Consider the following 14,798-nt stretch of genomic DNA (forward strand, 5'->3'; position numbering starts at 1 on the left):
TGCTGAGTTGAAAAATATGTGTATTTTTCTTTTGGATAGTACATGAATCTGTACAAGTGGTCTTTAAAAACAATTAATCAAAAGACACATTTTGAAGTTACATGCAAGAAATCAGTTGAGTCAGAGAAGTATTGTAAAACAGAAGATAAAAAAGATGGTAAATAAACTAAAACAAGGGCCAGAAGGTCAACAGCAGTCATAGCCACTGGTGAAGATTTTTCTTAAGGAGAGGTCACAAATTGAGTTAGTTTATTCCCAGTACTAAGTTTAGGTTGTATGGCATATCTCGAGCCTTGCATGTGTAACTATTAGCTGTATTGAAAAGCATAACTGACCATTGTGGACTTTTACAGGTTCTTCAGGGACAAGTGTCTAACCACCAAATTGCTGTAGAAAAGCTGAAAAAAGCTGCTGAAGTGTTATTGGATACAAGGGGAGAGTTGGCATCAGACAAAGATGAGATTCAGAAAACACTGGGTAAAATGTTTACTTTTCTTAATACCTCTTTTTATCACTTGTGTCTGCATGCAGGTACTGGAAGAGACAAAATACAGGGTTTCCACATTCTTGTGTCACTGTTCAAGTCCATATTTTGTTGAGTCTTAAGCTATTACAACACAGTAACTTCATTGTTGGTCTGTCTCCTACATTGATCCATATGCTTTTCACTTAAAAGCTGTCATTTTATTTTTTACTTCTTTTTTTCAGAAATAGGGATTATGTTTAATTCCCATGTTACAGATGGGCATGCCAAACAGAGGTAGTGATTTGCTGAGGCTCATAAATTCTCCAGTGGGAAGGAGCATGTTCAGGTTCAAGGAACATGACTCCAACTGTCTGTTTCCAAGCAATTATTTGAAGTTTGCTTAGCCAAGGAATTCTGACTTCAAGAAACTGTCTGTGATGGGGTTGACCTTGGCTGCCTGCCAGATGCCCACCCAGCTGCTCTCTCACTCCCCTTGCCCAACAGGACGGGGGTAGAAAATAAGATGGAAAAAGCCCACGGGTCAAGATAAAGACAGGGAGATCACTTACCAATGGTCATGGGCAAACCAGACTTGACTTGGAGAAAATGAAATTTCATTTATTGCCAAATAAAACAGGTTTCGATAGTGAGAAATAAAGACAAATTAAAGCAACACCTTCCTCCCACCCCGCTCTTTTTTCCAGGCTCACCATCACTCCTTCCTTCCCAACTACTCACACCTCGTCCCTGCCAAACAGTGCAGGGTGGATGAGGAATGGGTGGTTGTGGTTAGTCCATAACAGCTCCTCTCTGCCGCTGCTTCCTCCTCATACTTTTCCCCTGCTCCAGTGTGGGTCCTCTCCACGGGCTGAAATCTTTCAGGATAATTTTGCTCCAGTGTGGGCTCTCTACAGGCTGCAGTTCCGTCAGGAAATATCCACCTCCTCCAGCATGGTGTCCTCCATGTGCTGCAGTGTGGCTATCTGCTCCAGCATGGTCTTCCACAGGCTTCAGGGGAATCTCTGCTCCGGTGCCTGGAGCACCTCTTCGCCCTCTTTCTTGTCTGACCTTGGTGTCTGCAGGGCTGTTTTTCACACTTTCTTTTCCTTCACTTCGCAGTCCCAGGCAGCATTTTCCCCTTTCTTAAATACATTTTCCCAGAGGCACCACTAGCTTGGCTGAGGAGCTCAGCTATGCCCTGTGGTGTGTCAGTTGGAGATGGCTGCAACCGTCTGTGCCTTCCATGGGGCAGCCCCTGGCCTCTTCTCACAGAGGCCAAAAACCTTGCCACTACCAAAACCTTACCACCTATACCCAATACTCCTTCCTATCAGTCGTAAGAAGTAGCACAGCATGACATTCACCACTGTCTGAAGTTTGAAGACTCTCTATGTATATCACACAACTATCTCTTACTGGAATCCCGTAAGTAACTTGCAGAGCAACAAAAGAAAACAACTGTGGGCTTGCCTCTTTGGAGTCAGTGATGAAACTCCATGGGGGGTACATGGAACTTGTAGATTTCAGAGGCTTATCCTGAAAGTGTTGAAGGTCTAATGAAGAACCATCCGGAAGAACCTTTTAGCTCTAACAATAACATAAGAGACATAATTGTGGAAGAGCTGTCTTAATACTCTGCTATTTTATTTCTTGGGAACAGTCAACAGCTGTCATAAGCTAGAGCTGCATGGGAATCGGCTTCTAAAAGCTGGGGAGTACAGCTGTAAGCTGCTCCCTCATTTCCCTTGTCCTATGGGCTTCTTGGCTCTATTGGAAGATTTTGATCTTTGCTTGTGTTTTTTTACTGAATAAAGCTGATGTTTTTGCTTTGTTCTGATGTAGGCAATTTTTGACTTGCACTTACCTGGTGAGAACTGGTAAAATGAGTTAAAAGCTTAGTTTGGCTCAAGGAAAAAATTGAAATATATTTTCTCTGTATCAGATGATATTGTGGAGAGGTATGACAATTTATCCAAGTCTGTGAATGAAAGGAATGAGAAGCTCCAAATAACTCTGACACGATCTCTAAGCGTGCAGGATGGTTTGGATGAAATGCTGGATTGGATGGAAGGAGTTGAAAAGAGCCTTGAAGAACAAGATCAAGTGCCTTTGAATTCTGCTGCTATTCAGGATATTATTAGTAAAAGCATTGTAAGTAGCATTCTCTGAAAGAAGAAACATTTTTTTGATAATTCAGATTTCAAGAAAGAATTAAAATCTTAGTTTGGCACCTTTAATGGGTTCAAAATACTTAATAAAGAGGGCTGTTGCATGAAGTGAAACTGCACATAAGGATTTTTGTAGCTGAAATAGATAGATCTGCACTGATGGACTAGGTGTACTGATTTGTTGCTTCATATGGTGGACCAGTTTCACTTCTTAAACTTCAGTTATAAGCAATACAAAGTAGTTCTTGCTTGTTTCAGATGCTAGAACAAGACATTGCGGGTCGCCAAAGCAGTATAAACACTATGAACGAAAAAGTGAAGAAGTTCACGGAAACAGCAGATCCATCCACTGCATCCACACTGCAAGCTAAAATGAGTGAACTTGCAGGACGGTTTTCTGAAGCAAGTAACAAGCATAAAGAGAAGCTTATGAAAATGGAGGAGTTGAAGACTAAAGTGGAGTTATTTGAAAGTCTGTCAGAAAAACTTCAGTCATTCCTAGATGAGAAAAACCAGGCACTCAGTGAGACGGAGGCACCAAGAAAGGATGTTAGTGAAGTGTCTCAATATATGCAGGTACTGTACCATTCCATGTGTATATATTGTGCATTTCTAGTCTAACTCATCTTAGTGATTGAACAATAAATAAGGCATGCTTGTTTCCCAACTTTGGTTAGTTAGCTAAAATCAATAATTTAATTTTGAACAAGTGGTTGTAAAGTCTAATATGAAGAATGTAATCCTATTTTGCAGGAAACTAGTGTAGAATTGGCACAACATAAGAAGGATCTGGAAGTTTTGCAGCAGCTTCTTGAAGAACTTTCATTCCATGCTCTTCCTGGAGATAAAGCATTGGTATTAGAAAAAGTAAATTCTTTGTCAAAGAAATTCAGAGAGGTAGAGGAGACTGTAAAGGAAAAGTAAGTTGAATAATTAAAGTGTTTCCGCTTTGGCTAATAATATAGTGTGAATGTTGTGATGACTGCTATCCTCTTGCATGCAATCTCAAGAGGTTGCAGTTAACCACAGAGTAGAGAAGTTTTTTATTAAAAGAGATTCTTTTTGGAAATGCCTCTGTAATTAGTCTGTCTGGTTCAAGAGCTCTAATGTGGGCTGTAAAGAGAAGTAACTTCTCAAATTTTGTGACATTCACCGGAGTCCTGTCAGTTCTAAGAAAACCCTAGTTCTCCCGTTCTCTGATAGCATATAAATTGCTGCTTGTGCAGATGGCTTTAGAGTAGCGTTTGGAATCAGCCTGCAAAGGAAAACAGGAGAAATTATTAGAGCTTCCATATAAGTTACCTGTACAGCAAGCCTAGATTTTCCACATTCTGCTCATATCCATAAAATTAGCTTTTGTGACTCTTTGAATTAAGGAATAGCAATATCAGATTGATAACATCTATTGGTTTAATTACCAGAAGGAATACTGACATTCCTTTAATTGTCTTTAATTGTTTAGAGAAGAGGATGTATCATCTTGTCAGAAACAAATGGATACTTTTGAGCTCCTTGTAGAATCATTAAAGAAATGGATAAAAGAGACGACAGAACGAATTCCAGCAGCGCAACCCTCTCTGAATACAGAGGAGTTAAAGAAACCTTTGGAAGATACATTGGTAAGACATTGTAGAGGAGAAGTGAAATACGGCTGAAGGAAATAGGGCATCTATTAGTCACATAAAAGTACAGACTTAAGGTGTAAGCAGTCACAGTGATTGGGACTAGGAAGCTTGCAGTCTGCATTTACATTCCCATTTCCTTTGCATGTTTGGATATACCGCAGGGGATTCCTAAGTAGCAAGGTTGTTCCTTTCTCTACACGAAATCTTTTAAGTCTGAAATCAGTTTTGTAATGAACAAATGACTGTCTGTCTTAACCAGAATTTAAAAGATGAATGGACATTAAAAGCACCTGAACTGCAGAAAATGAATAGCAGAGGAACATTGCTGTGTAATCTAATTACTGCTGTGACTTCTCCTGCCAAACTGAGAGCAGTTGCAAAATCAGGTATGTATTTGTATAATCAGCTAAGCCTAACATTTCAGGAATTTTTAAAACCTTTAACACAAAAATGAAAACATTTCACCCTTGGATTAGCTTTCTGAATATTATGGCTTGTGAGAAGTCAGTTAGCCATGTCTGTTCTGACCACTGCTTGCTGTAACTCTCATTTAAACTAACTGCTGTAGTAATTTCAGTGCACATTCTGATCGCTTTACACTGTCAAAATAGTGTAAAAGTGCTTTGATATAAATGATTAACAGGTCCTAAAGCTGTGACTTCAGTACATAATTCGCAGGTAATGAACAAAATGAACAGGATCACAGTTGCCTTCACCTCACCCCAGAAAGCTTTTGATAATGAGAAACTGGTGTATTCTGATAGGTGTTCAGTGCTTCACATATCCACCAAGTCTGCAAGTAGGACAAATACAAACCCTGTTTTTGCAAACACTGATGTACCTGCACGCCTTTGCTGCCACAGAGATACCTCTTTAATGGCCACAAGGCTGTTCTGCGTGATGCCAAGCAAACACATAAAGGTTTGCAGAGTCATGGAGTTTTTGTTAGAAGGGTGATGAGGACAAGGTTTATCTAAAAAGTGAGCCTAGGCGAACCTACTCATCCCAATATGATAGCATAATTAATGCTAGTCAATATTTTAGTTGAAACAACAGCACACAAGGCAATCGGCTCCATATACCAGCATGACTTTCCTGGGCCAAAATGTGTTTCCAGTCTGGAGTTTCAGCTAAATCCTTTTTACCGGTAGTCACATTTTAAAAAGTGCAAATCTATTTCCATGATTTTCTGTAATCTAGTGTTTAAATGTTAATTTGTTTTACAGTAATTCTGCTAAGTATCATTCAAGCCGTAGTTCAAGCCATGTGGTACCTAGGGTGTTTCAATGGCCATAGGCACATTCTCAGTCAGTTCTTGAACTGACTAGGTCTGGAAATAAATTCAAGTGTGTTGGCCTTCATTGGTCATCTGCAAAGGACTGGGAGGATGGGGACAGCGAGAGGATACCTATTTGGCAAGAGTAGAACACTTTCCTTCTCACATCTATTTGTAGTAGCTGCCTCTGGTTTCATTCTTGTTTGAATTTTAAATAAAAATCTTTCAAAGAACATTTTGAAACCTTATATGGGATATTTGGGCTCCTTATTCTGCCCCTTTCTCTACTCCTGTGCATCCAGATAGAAAAATAATTAAATAACTAGCATATAAGAGCAGCTGTAATCCTCCAGACTAGACTATTTGCCCTCCTAGACAAGAGCTGTACTATGTATCACTTAATCACAGTTATAAATACTGGAGTCCAGCTAATAGAGCATGAAGATTTACAAGGCTCTGGCTGGGGCCTGTGACTTCTCTTATCTGTTTTTTTTCTGTTGCCATCCTCCAGCTGCCACTAATGTGGTCCTCACTGTCCAGCTGGTACTGTGGGGTGGATGCATAGCCTTTTCCAAGGCAACCGTTAATCTTTCTCTGTTAATTGCTCATCTGGGAATACATATGTGCAGGAGAGTGGGAAGCGATTCTCCTTGCAGTTCTCTGTGGCTTGACCACGTGCCCCAGCTCTGTGTTCTGACAGTGTTTTACAAAGCCCGTATAGCCCTGGTTCCAGAGGCTTTGAAATTATGTTTAATTAGTAGGGCTGCCTGGGTGAGTGGCTGCCTCCGAATTACAGTAAGGACTTCAGATGTAACAGTAAGGACTCCACATTGCAATCGCTGTCATGGAGCACGTGCTCAAGTCTTCCTCATGACAAGATAGGGAGGGATTCGTCCAGTTGGTATCAGGAGCTTTTTGTGCAGAGGTACAGTGCTGCTAAATCATAGAATTGTTTAGGTTGGAAAAGACCCTTGAGATCATCGAGTCCAACAGTTAACATAACACTGTCAAGTCCACCACTAAACCATGTCCCTAAGCGCCACATCTACATGTCTTTTAAATACTTCTAGGAATGGTGACTCAAGCGCTTCCCTGGTGGGTAAAGATGTCCTTAGTAAGCAGTGCCTTTGGTTGTGGTGTCTGCAATGACCACTCTGGGCTTCTCTGCTGTTTAATGTTTAGTGCTTTCCTCAGAGTCTCAGCATTTGCCAGCTAGCCCTCTCCCAGGCCTTACCCAGACATGGCTGGGTAAAACCATGTTCTCAGTAGGAAACAGGTTCCTTTTGGGGAGAGGAAGGAAGTGATGGAAGTGGCTACTCATAGCCATATGGATATGAGTAGGCCTCACAGCTAGGGCATAGACCTTTGTCCACTATAGTTGTTTATTTAGCATAGTATTGTGAGCGGTAGGACTGCTTATACATCATGCATATGTGCATACTTGTATGTGCATCCATGTGCCCACCCACCCGCTACGCATATGCTGTGCATATGTGGTACCACTTATGGTACTAGCTGGCTGGAGCAGCTTGTAACATAAAACAACCTTAAAATATTTAAAATTTAAATAAAATATTTGCTATTAGAAGGTTAGCATTCAGATATTTCTTTAATGTTATAATGAGAGCTATGTATCATGCTGTTTTGAAGAGGAAATGCAGTGCTGGGGTTTTGGTGGGAAAAGGTCCAGATAAGCATGGGGGTTCGTCTGTCTTGATCCACAGGTGGCACAATGTTAAATGGTGAAGGAGGAGCTCCAGGAACTCAGGATTTCCTGAAAAATAAAGGTCAGTAAAAATTTCAGGATGTGATAAAGAAATGTACTTGCCAATTACTGTTAAAAATGTAAGTATTTTTTAAATGTTGTACATAAATCTGCTTGTAGCAGTCACTGCTAGCCTGAAATTTCACATCACCATCATGTAAGGCGACTGTATTGACTAGGATGTGATACTAAAATTAATTGTAAAACTACCTACCTTCAGTCTTTTCTTTGAAGACAGATCAAATTTGGCTGTGTTTTCTGAATCAATGTGTACTTCTATAAATGTATACAGGGATAGCTATTTTAATATAATGCATTGCTTTTGAGAAAATTCTAATGCATGTGTATGTGGTTTGAAACTTTTTAACACCCACCAGCGTTCACAACATGCACAAACACAAACATACACATACAAAGACACCCATTTTACATATATTTGTATCACTGTATGTGACCAACCCCTTTATAGAAACAAAGGAACTTCATATGTGCTTATGGAGAGCCATGTATCACATCGCAAGTCTGCAGTGTCCGTTCTCCTAAACTATAGTCTACTTAGTACACAGTCTGCCTGCTGTGCTCTCTCAGTGATAAAACACATTTATAATGGTACATGAATGTGAGCAAAATATTATTGCAGTAATGTTCGGCTCTCATGTAAGTAACTGAACTGTAGTCCAGTATGTTCAACTTTTTGTCGTGGAATTGTTGCCTAAAATACTAAAATAACAATGGGTAGAAAGATTGAAAGGTATTTGTGTACCTGTGTGTATTAAAGTAATGATTTCTGTGAAATGAGAAGCTCTTGCAAATAGGAACTTACATTAGGTCATTCAGATGTAGTGTTACCACATTTAGAGTGAATTGGAAATAACTCTAACACGTTCAGCGACTTCTTATTTGGGGGACTATTAGCTATTGTAACTCAGAGTACTGTTTAGAAATTCTTGAAGTCTAAGTATTGTTTGAAGGGCTTGTAACCTCTAACATAGTCTTTGTGCATCTCTCCATTTACAGAACTGACAACTGTTCAACAAGCCATGTCTGATGTAAATCACAGTTACGAAGATTTGGGAGTTTTATTGAAGGAAAAGATTTCAGAACTAGAAAGTATGCTTTCAAAAATGCAGAATATTCAGGAAGAATCGACCTCAATGATGCAGTGGTTGCAAAAAATGGACAAAACTGCATCAGACTGGGAAGCTGCTCCAACTGATAGCGAAGCGGTTAAAGCCCAAGTTGAGCAACATAAGGTACTTTGTGCCTTCAAAAGAATACTCTTTCTTGCAGTTACTGGGCAAATTCTATTTGAACAACCAATATCTGAGCCTAGCTTAATGTTGCAGAGAGTATTTAAATGATCCTAGTAAGCCTGCCAGTCAGGCTTAGAGCAAATCTGGCAAACTGTGTCAGTGGAGTAAAAGGAGCACTGTGTCAGAGAGGAGTTGTGCAGGTCAGGAAATAATAATTTCGGTGGCCAGTTTAAATAGGTGAGTCTATATTGATTATGCAGTAAACTTTTTTGATCTCCTTAGTGGTTTAGAGATACATAGTGGATTGCTTGTAAGATCTGAAGGGCTGTATCTATCCAAAAGCTGTTTCTGCAGCTGCTGGTTCACTGACACTCCACAGACCTCCTGGTCTCTGCAGCTGCAGCGGCTTATGTCTATTCCAAGGCAGTGTTTCTCTTCAGCAGCCATGTCATGCTTGTTAAGTTATATAGCTGCACAACAGTCTCCTCCCCCCTTTTTAATTGATATGAGAAAACCACTGAATCAGCAGTAAGCTTCTGTCCTGTTTCAGCATTGGCAACATATGCTTCTTTAGCAATGAAGCACAATATTTACACATGTAAAGGTTCATCTATAAAGAGAAATGTAATGGATAGGGAAAATTCTTTCCTTGCCTCTGATTGTGGATAAACAAGGACAGGATTTGATTCAACCGAGGTTCTTCTTTTGTGTTTGGCAGGTCACCATTAAAAATTAACCTGAACAACTACTGACTTTCATCAGACTTGGATAACATTCAGTCCTAAAGCTCAGACTAAATGTGGAAGAAAGCTAGCTCCTTATTTTTTAACAGAGAATGTGCAAAGCTAACATGACCATCTTAGCCCCATTGTAGTAATAGAAGAGTATTCACAGATAGTTGGAAAACTGAGCAAGTGCTCAAGCAAGAGTCATCCTTCTGATGCAGTTGGACCTTTTACTAAAAGTTCTAAATCAAGCACACTTTGTTCAGTGTTTATTTTAGTGGGTTTGGATATTTACAATGCAGCTCCACAGGGCAAGCTTTGTTACTTAAGAATATTCATATAAGAGTCCTTTGCCAGGCACATAAGGACTGTTCACTTCTGTCTGTAAGAACAGTATGAATTAGGAATTGCTGGAGCATCTCAGTCTCCTGCTAGGTCTACACTTTAAGCACTATGGTGCTCTTTAAACTATAGTTCTAGATGGTCTACAAGAAGCAGTCTATCTGTGATAGCAGGACTTCCGTTGAGGTAAATGAGGCTACACCACGCTCCTTTGTTGGTGCTAGCTGGGTTATTTCTGCTGTGAACTGTACTGTGCGTTAGTCAATTTGCCTTCTGTACAAGAACAGATTCCAAGTATGTGTGAATATGATGGGACCTAGTGGATCTTACTTATCTGAATTCTTCTAGTTCTGTCACTTGTTCAAATTAAACAATAATTGTTATTATTAATATAGTTTAAATCTGTCAGGTTATCTCTTCCAAAAAAAATTGACCAGCAACACATGCCATTATAAAGTGTTTTGAGATTCATAGCAGAAAAGTATTATATGTGTTAGATATTTATTGTTTATCTTCATGCTTGGCATCTCAATATTATGGACTTCAAACTTTACACTTTACCATTCTTCTTTAGTCTCTTATTTATTTATTTTATCACTTGAACTTGCAGCTTTTTGAAACTGAATTAAAGCAAAGTGCGAATAAAGTGCAGGAACTAAAGGACAAAGTGACAGAGCTGTTGGAGAAGAACCCAGGCTCTCCTGAGGCACCCAAGTGGAGACAAATGTTGGATAAAATAGGTACTTCAGTAAAGCTGTATTATAGCTCAGACTGATTTGGAAGTTGTTTTGTTACGAGTTTTTTAATGTATTAGCAATCACTAATATTTTTGGTATCTCACTCCCTCCTACCCCTTAAATTCTGTGGAAATAACTCCCTTTACAAAAGTGTAGATCTGGAGTAATTCCACTGATGTCCATGGGCTTTGAATTTATATCAGTGCAATTGAGAGAGGCTATAGCTTGACTCCCTGTTTGAGAGAGCTTTATCTTTTTCAAACAGTGTGCTGCTAAAACTTGACTGGTCAGTTACTGCTCCAGATACATATGTTGTTGTTCTTACAAAATATAACAAATTAAGTTAATTCTAATTTCATGTAAAGAACAGTTTGAGTTGTTGGTAGTGCTCTTCTGCATGCTTTTTTCCCATGCACTAGTGTCTTTTGTCATTTTGTGGTTTTGGTGGCTTTTTGCCATTTTCTAAAACTGATTCCGTAAATTTTGCCAAAAAAAAATGGAAATTACCATGTTTGGACAATAGATTTTGAGATACTACAGTGCATAATTGTCATAAGCTTTTAAAAATTCTTCGTAGGTTTGTCATATTTTAAATAAATCACAGGTCAGTCTTGTTTCATACTGATAGGTGTTTCTATAGCTACACCAACAGTAATTTTAAAGCTGAGAATTTTTCCAATCTGTCCTGTTTGTAAGTGAAACTCTGAAAAGTTTAAGTAGCAGGTAAGGTCTCCAAGAGAATTTGAGTAGTGTTGAAAGGGAATTAATACAGAATGAGCAGAGGTCAAAGACAGTGAAGTGGCAAAAGAAACTGAAAAAAACACGTATGAAATTCAGGGACAAGGAGAGTTAGCAAAATATCAGAGCTGACTGAGCAAGCACTGACAGTATCACAAAGGGGGAAGGGGGAGGTTACAAGACCGTAAGACTCAATGGCTGCTCTGGAAGCCACTTGCTACAAGTGGAAGAGACCATAGATTAGCCTAGGTGTGAACCTAAGCTCACACAACACTTTCGAAATACCTGTGTGCAGAAGTATTCTCATTGCCTGTCATTAGGTACCTGGTTTAGGTGTCTAAATGAGGCAGTTAATCACAGGCTCCTAATACAGACATTTGAAAGAGGGGTGCTCCTTCAGAGGGCTGTTCAGAGTAGAAGTCTAAAATAGGGTGGCTGCTCACCCTTGGAAAGGTATCTGTTTCTTTTTACTGAATAAGCAGGAAGATTCGTCTGTCTAAATCAGGCATCTAAGTTATAATTGAGTACAGCCCTTTGGCTTTTACATCATTTGAGACCGAAGCCTAAATTTGGTGGTATTTCATTTTGTAATATTCTAATCCAAGTTTATTACATGTTGTATATTCATTGCTCTAAAAATTCTGCACGTGGCTGTGGTAAACTGCAGACCTTCATCCAAGTGTATATGGATCTTACTGTTAAAAGATGTATTTGCCGAGTCACTGCAATAAGGCATCTGGAGTTAATCAGCAAGAAGCCTTATTAGAGAGCTCTATTTATGTTTCATATATAGTCTGCTGTCTGACAACCCATCTGCTAGAACATGCATGCAATATGTTAACATTATCATTGTTAGATTCCAAATGGAAAGAGCTCAATCAAGTTACATCTGAGAGACAACAAAAACTGGAGGAGTCTTCAAATTACCTGACCCAGTTCCAGACAGCAGAAGCTCAGCTAAAGCACTGGCTTGTAGAAAAGGAACTAATGGTCAGCGTGCTGGGACCACTATCAATTGATCCTAATATGCTGAATACACAGAAGCAACAGGTTCAGGTGAGTAGTGCCAAACATGCATTATTGATTTAAGTTTCTTCTGCTTTTTTGCTATTAGAAAAGTACTATTTTGCATCTAGAGAGAGTAGAGCACAGTTAGTATGAGCCATTCCATTTGTTTATCAGCAAATATCAGCTTAAGTCATACTTGACTACAGTAATTACAAGAAAAAATTATCATAAGAGTGAAGAGAGATCAGAACAGCTAAAGGAAAAAAATGTTGAGGAGATACTGATCCTCTGATACATTTTTTTGTTTTGACCATATCGTGGTTTCTCTGTAGTTGAATGAAAATGTTCCTTTGAAGTTTTACTCATTTGAGTGTGTATGTAACATTTTATGGTCAGTCCTCATATACAGTCTATGCTGTAGAACTAGCTTTTTGAGATTTTATTCACTTGACTGTGCCAGTAGCTAATAAAAATATGAAGGCAAGTGAAATGCAGTACTGTGAATAGATATGGGGCCAAGAGTGTGAAAGACGAAGAAAAAGTATAGTGAAAAAGTGGAGTAGTTTACTTACAGAAATACAGCAAACCGCAGACAAAAGAAACAAAAGTTAAATCAGACAAAGTTGCAGAAACTAGAAATTTTAATTTCAAACATTTCTATTGCTGCTGGTTATTTTAAACTGTGATGAGAAATAGCATTTTTATTTTGCAAAAATATTATTAAAGCTGGCATACCAATATTGATTAAAATGAAGAGTTTAAAACATGAACTATATTCTAATACTATGTGAAAATGACTTAATATTGGTTTGTAAGTGCTTCAAAAATATAGACAGCTGGCATAAGACTATCATCTATCACATAACAGTCCTTAAAAGTTAAACCTAATTGACTTAAAAAGAAAGGGTTTGGAATGTAAAGTAAAACCATGATATTTGTCCCTCCTTCTGCAAGCACTGTCAAAAAAAAAAATACTGGGAACCAGTGATACAAACTTTAAAGGTCTTACAGTACACATTCAGTCATTTTGTGAATTATCCAAATATTCTCTGTGCTGTAATGATACATTGCAATATTATGGCTGAATACACCTTCTTTGAAGTTCTATCTTAAGACAAATATCGAAACTGTCTAGGAAAGAAGACACTGCTTGAAACTAAACAGCGATTATTTTACTTGGTACGGTTACTTAATTACTGTAGTATTAACAGAATTCATTGTTTACATGTATCTGCTGATTGAATTTCCACTAGATGATGTGTAAATTAACCTCATTTTTTTCTGGTTCTTTGATGTAAACGCTTGGAAACAACACAGTTTATGTGTTGAAGACGCAATTATTTCACTGGCTTTTAAACTCGGAGATTGATTACTCAATAAGAGAGCTTAGCTACAACAAATTCTACATTATTTTTGTGAGAAGCACTTTGCTGCTTTTTTTCATGAGGTAAATGCTTTTTAAAATTTTCTTTCTTCACAGATTCTGCTCAAAGAGTTTGACACCAGAAAGCCACAATACGAGCAGTTAACTATGGCTGGTGAAGGGATTCTGAAGAGACCTGGTGAACATCCACCCTCCCATGAAATTGTAAAAGAGCAACTGGCAGCTGTGGCACAAAAATGGGACAGTCTAACTGGCCAACTGAGGAACAGATGTGATCGAATTGACCAAGCCATTGTGAAAACCACAGAGTATCAAAGTCTACTCAGAAGTCTGTCTGATAAGCTAAGTGCCTTGGATAGCAAACTAAGCAGCAGCCTGGCTGTGAGTACACAACCTGATGCTGTGAAACAACAACTGGAGATTGCTAGAGAAATGAAGGAGGAAATAGAACAGGAAATGAAGAATATAAACGCAGCTCAAGCTCTTTGTGAAGAACTGTCAACACTGGTTGGAGAAGAGTATTTGAAAGCAGAACTCACGAGACAGTTAGATGGCATCTTAAAATCGTTTAAGGATATTGAGCAAAAATCAGGTTAGTGTTTATTTAAAGAAAAGTAGTAACTAAGGCATAAAGTAAAGCATCATAGTCTCATTTGTCTTTATGGAGATGCTGAGTGAGCTGAGCCTAATGCCAGCTCTCTATCCAGTCCGACCCCCAAGCAGTTGTACATTAGAATTTAGGAGAGTCCCCATACCTTGAGAAGGTAAAAACAATACTTGGGATCTCTAGTGAACAGTTTGGGAGAGAATCTGAAGCACAACAGCAGGGCTGCTTTTCTCATCTCTTCCTTCAGGTTCATCTTCACTGAATTAGAATACCAAAAGAGGATGCTGTTCATGGAGCTACCTCACTGCATAGGTGCAGAGTATAAGCCAAAATTGTAATTTTTAGGCAAGCACCAGTTAATGGCTTGGTGAAACGCAGTGGTAATTGCATAAAACTGCCTGTGACAGAAGGGGGCTGGTAGTCTGCAGCCTTCCCTTACCCTGTGAACAACTGAACTGAGCAAGTAATACACTACAAGCAGTATCATACTTTGTTCTCCCTAACAGCCTCAGCTTTAGCTTTTTAATTTCCTCTGGTCACAAGGAACTTCAAAGGATCTCCCTAAGAACACATATTGCCTGCAGGCCATGAGTTAGACACTGCTAGGCTAGATTACTTAATATTCGCTGTGCTTACACTTCATAATACCATGAAACATGACTATGTGTTTTTTACCCCCGAAATCTGCCTGAATGGGATTCATG

General features: G+C 38.9%; 1 protein-coding gene across 5 annotated transcripts in view; it reads left to right on the top strand.

Moving 5' to 3' along the window:
- Nucleotides 1–14,798, top strand: part of DST (dystonin) — a 315,541-nt gene that overhangs the window by 219,271 nt on the left and 81,472 nt on the right. For all 5 annotated transcript variants that reach the window (XM_050893474.1, XM_050893475.1, XM_050893476.1 and 2 more), the window contains 11 exons: nucleotides 354–477; nucleotides 2,409–2,617; nucleotides 2,893–3,210; nucleotides 3,388–3,554; nucleotides 4,097–4,253; nucleotides 4,519–4,645; nucleotides 7,260–7,322; nucleotides 8,318–8,553; nucleotides 10,231–10,360; nucleotides 11,952–12,151; nucleotides 13,584–14,079. In XM_050893474.1, the coding sequence (XP_050749431.1) occupies nucleotides 354–477; nucleotides 2,409–2,617; nucleotides 2,893–3,210; nucleotides 3,388–3,554; nucleotides 4,097–4,253; nucleotides 4,519–4,645; nucleotides 7,260–7,322; nucleotides 8,318–8,553; nucleotides 10,231–10,360; nucleotides 11,952–12,151; nucleotides 13,584–14,079 (2,227 nt within the window). The remainder of the gene's footprint in view (nucleotides 1–353; nucleotides 478–2,408; nucleotides 2,618–2,892; nucleotides 3,211–3,387; nucleotides 3,555–4,096; nucleotides 4,254–4,518; nucleotides 4,646–7,259; nucleotides 7,323–8,317; nucleotides 8,554–10,230; nucleotides 10,361–11,951; nucleotides 12,152–13,583; nucleotides 14,080–14,798) is intronic.

The sequence above is a fragment of the Gymnogyps californianus genome, chromosome 3, assembly GCF_018139145.2.
Source record: "Gymnogyps californianus isolate 813 chromosome 3, ASM1813914v2, whole genome shotgun sequence".
NCBI classification, from domain to species: Eukaryota; Metazoa; Chordata; class Aves; order Accipitriformes; family Cathartidae; genus Gymnogyps; species Gymnogyps californianus.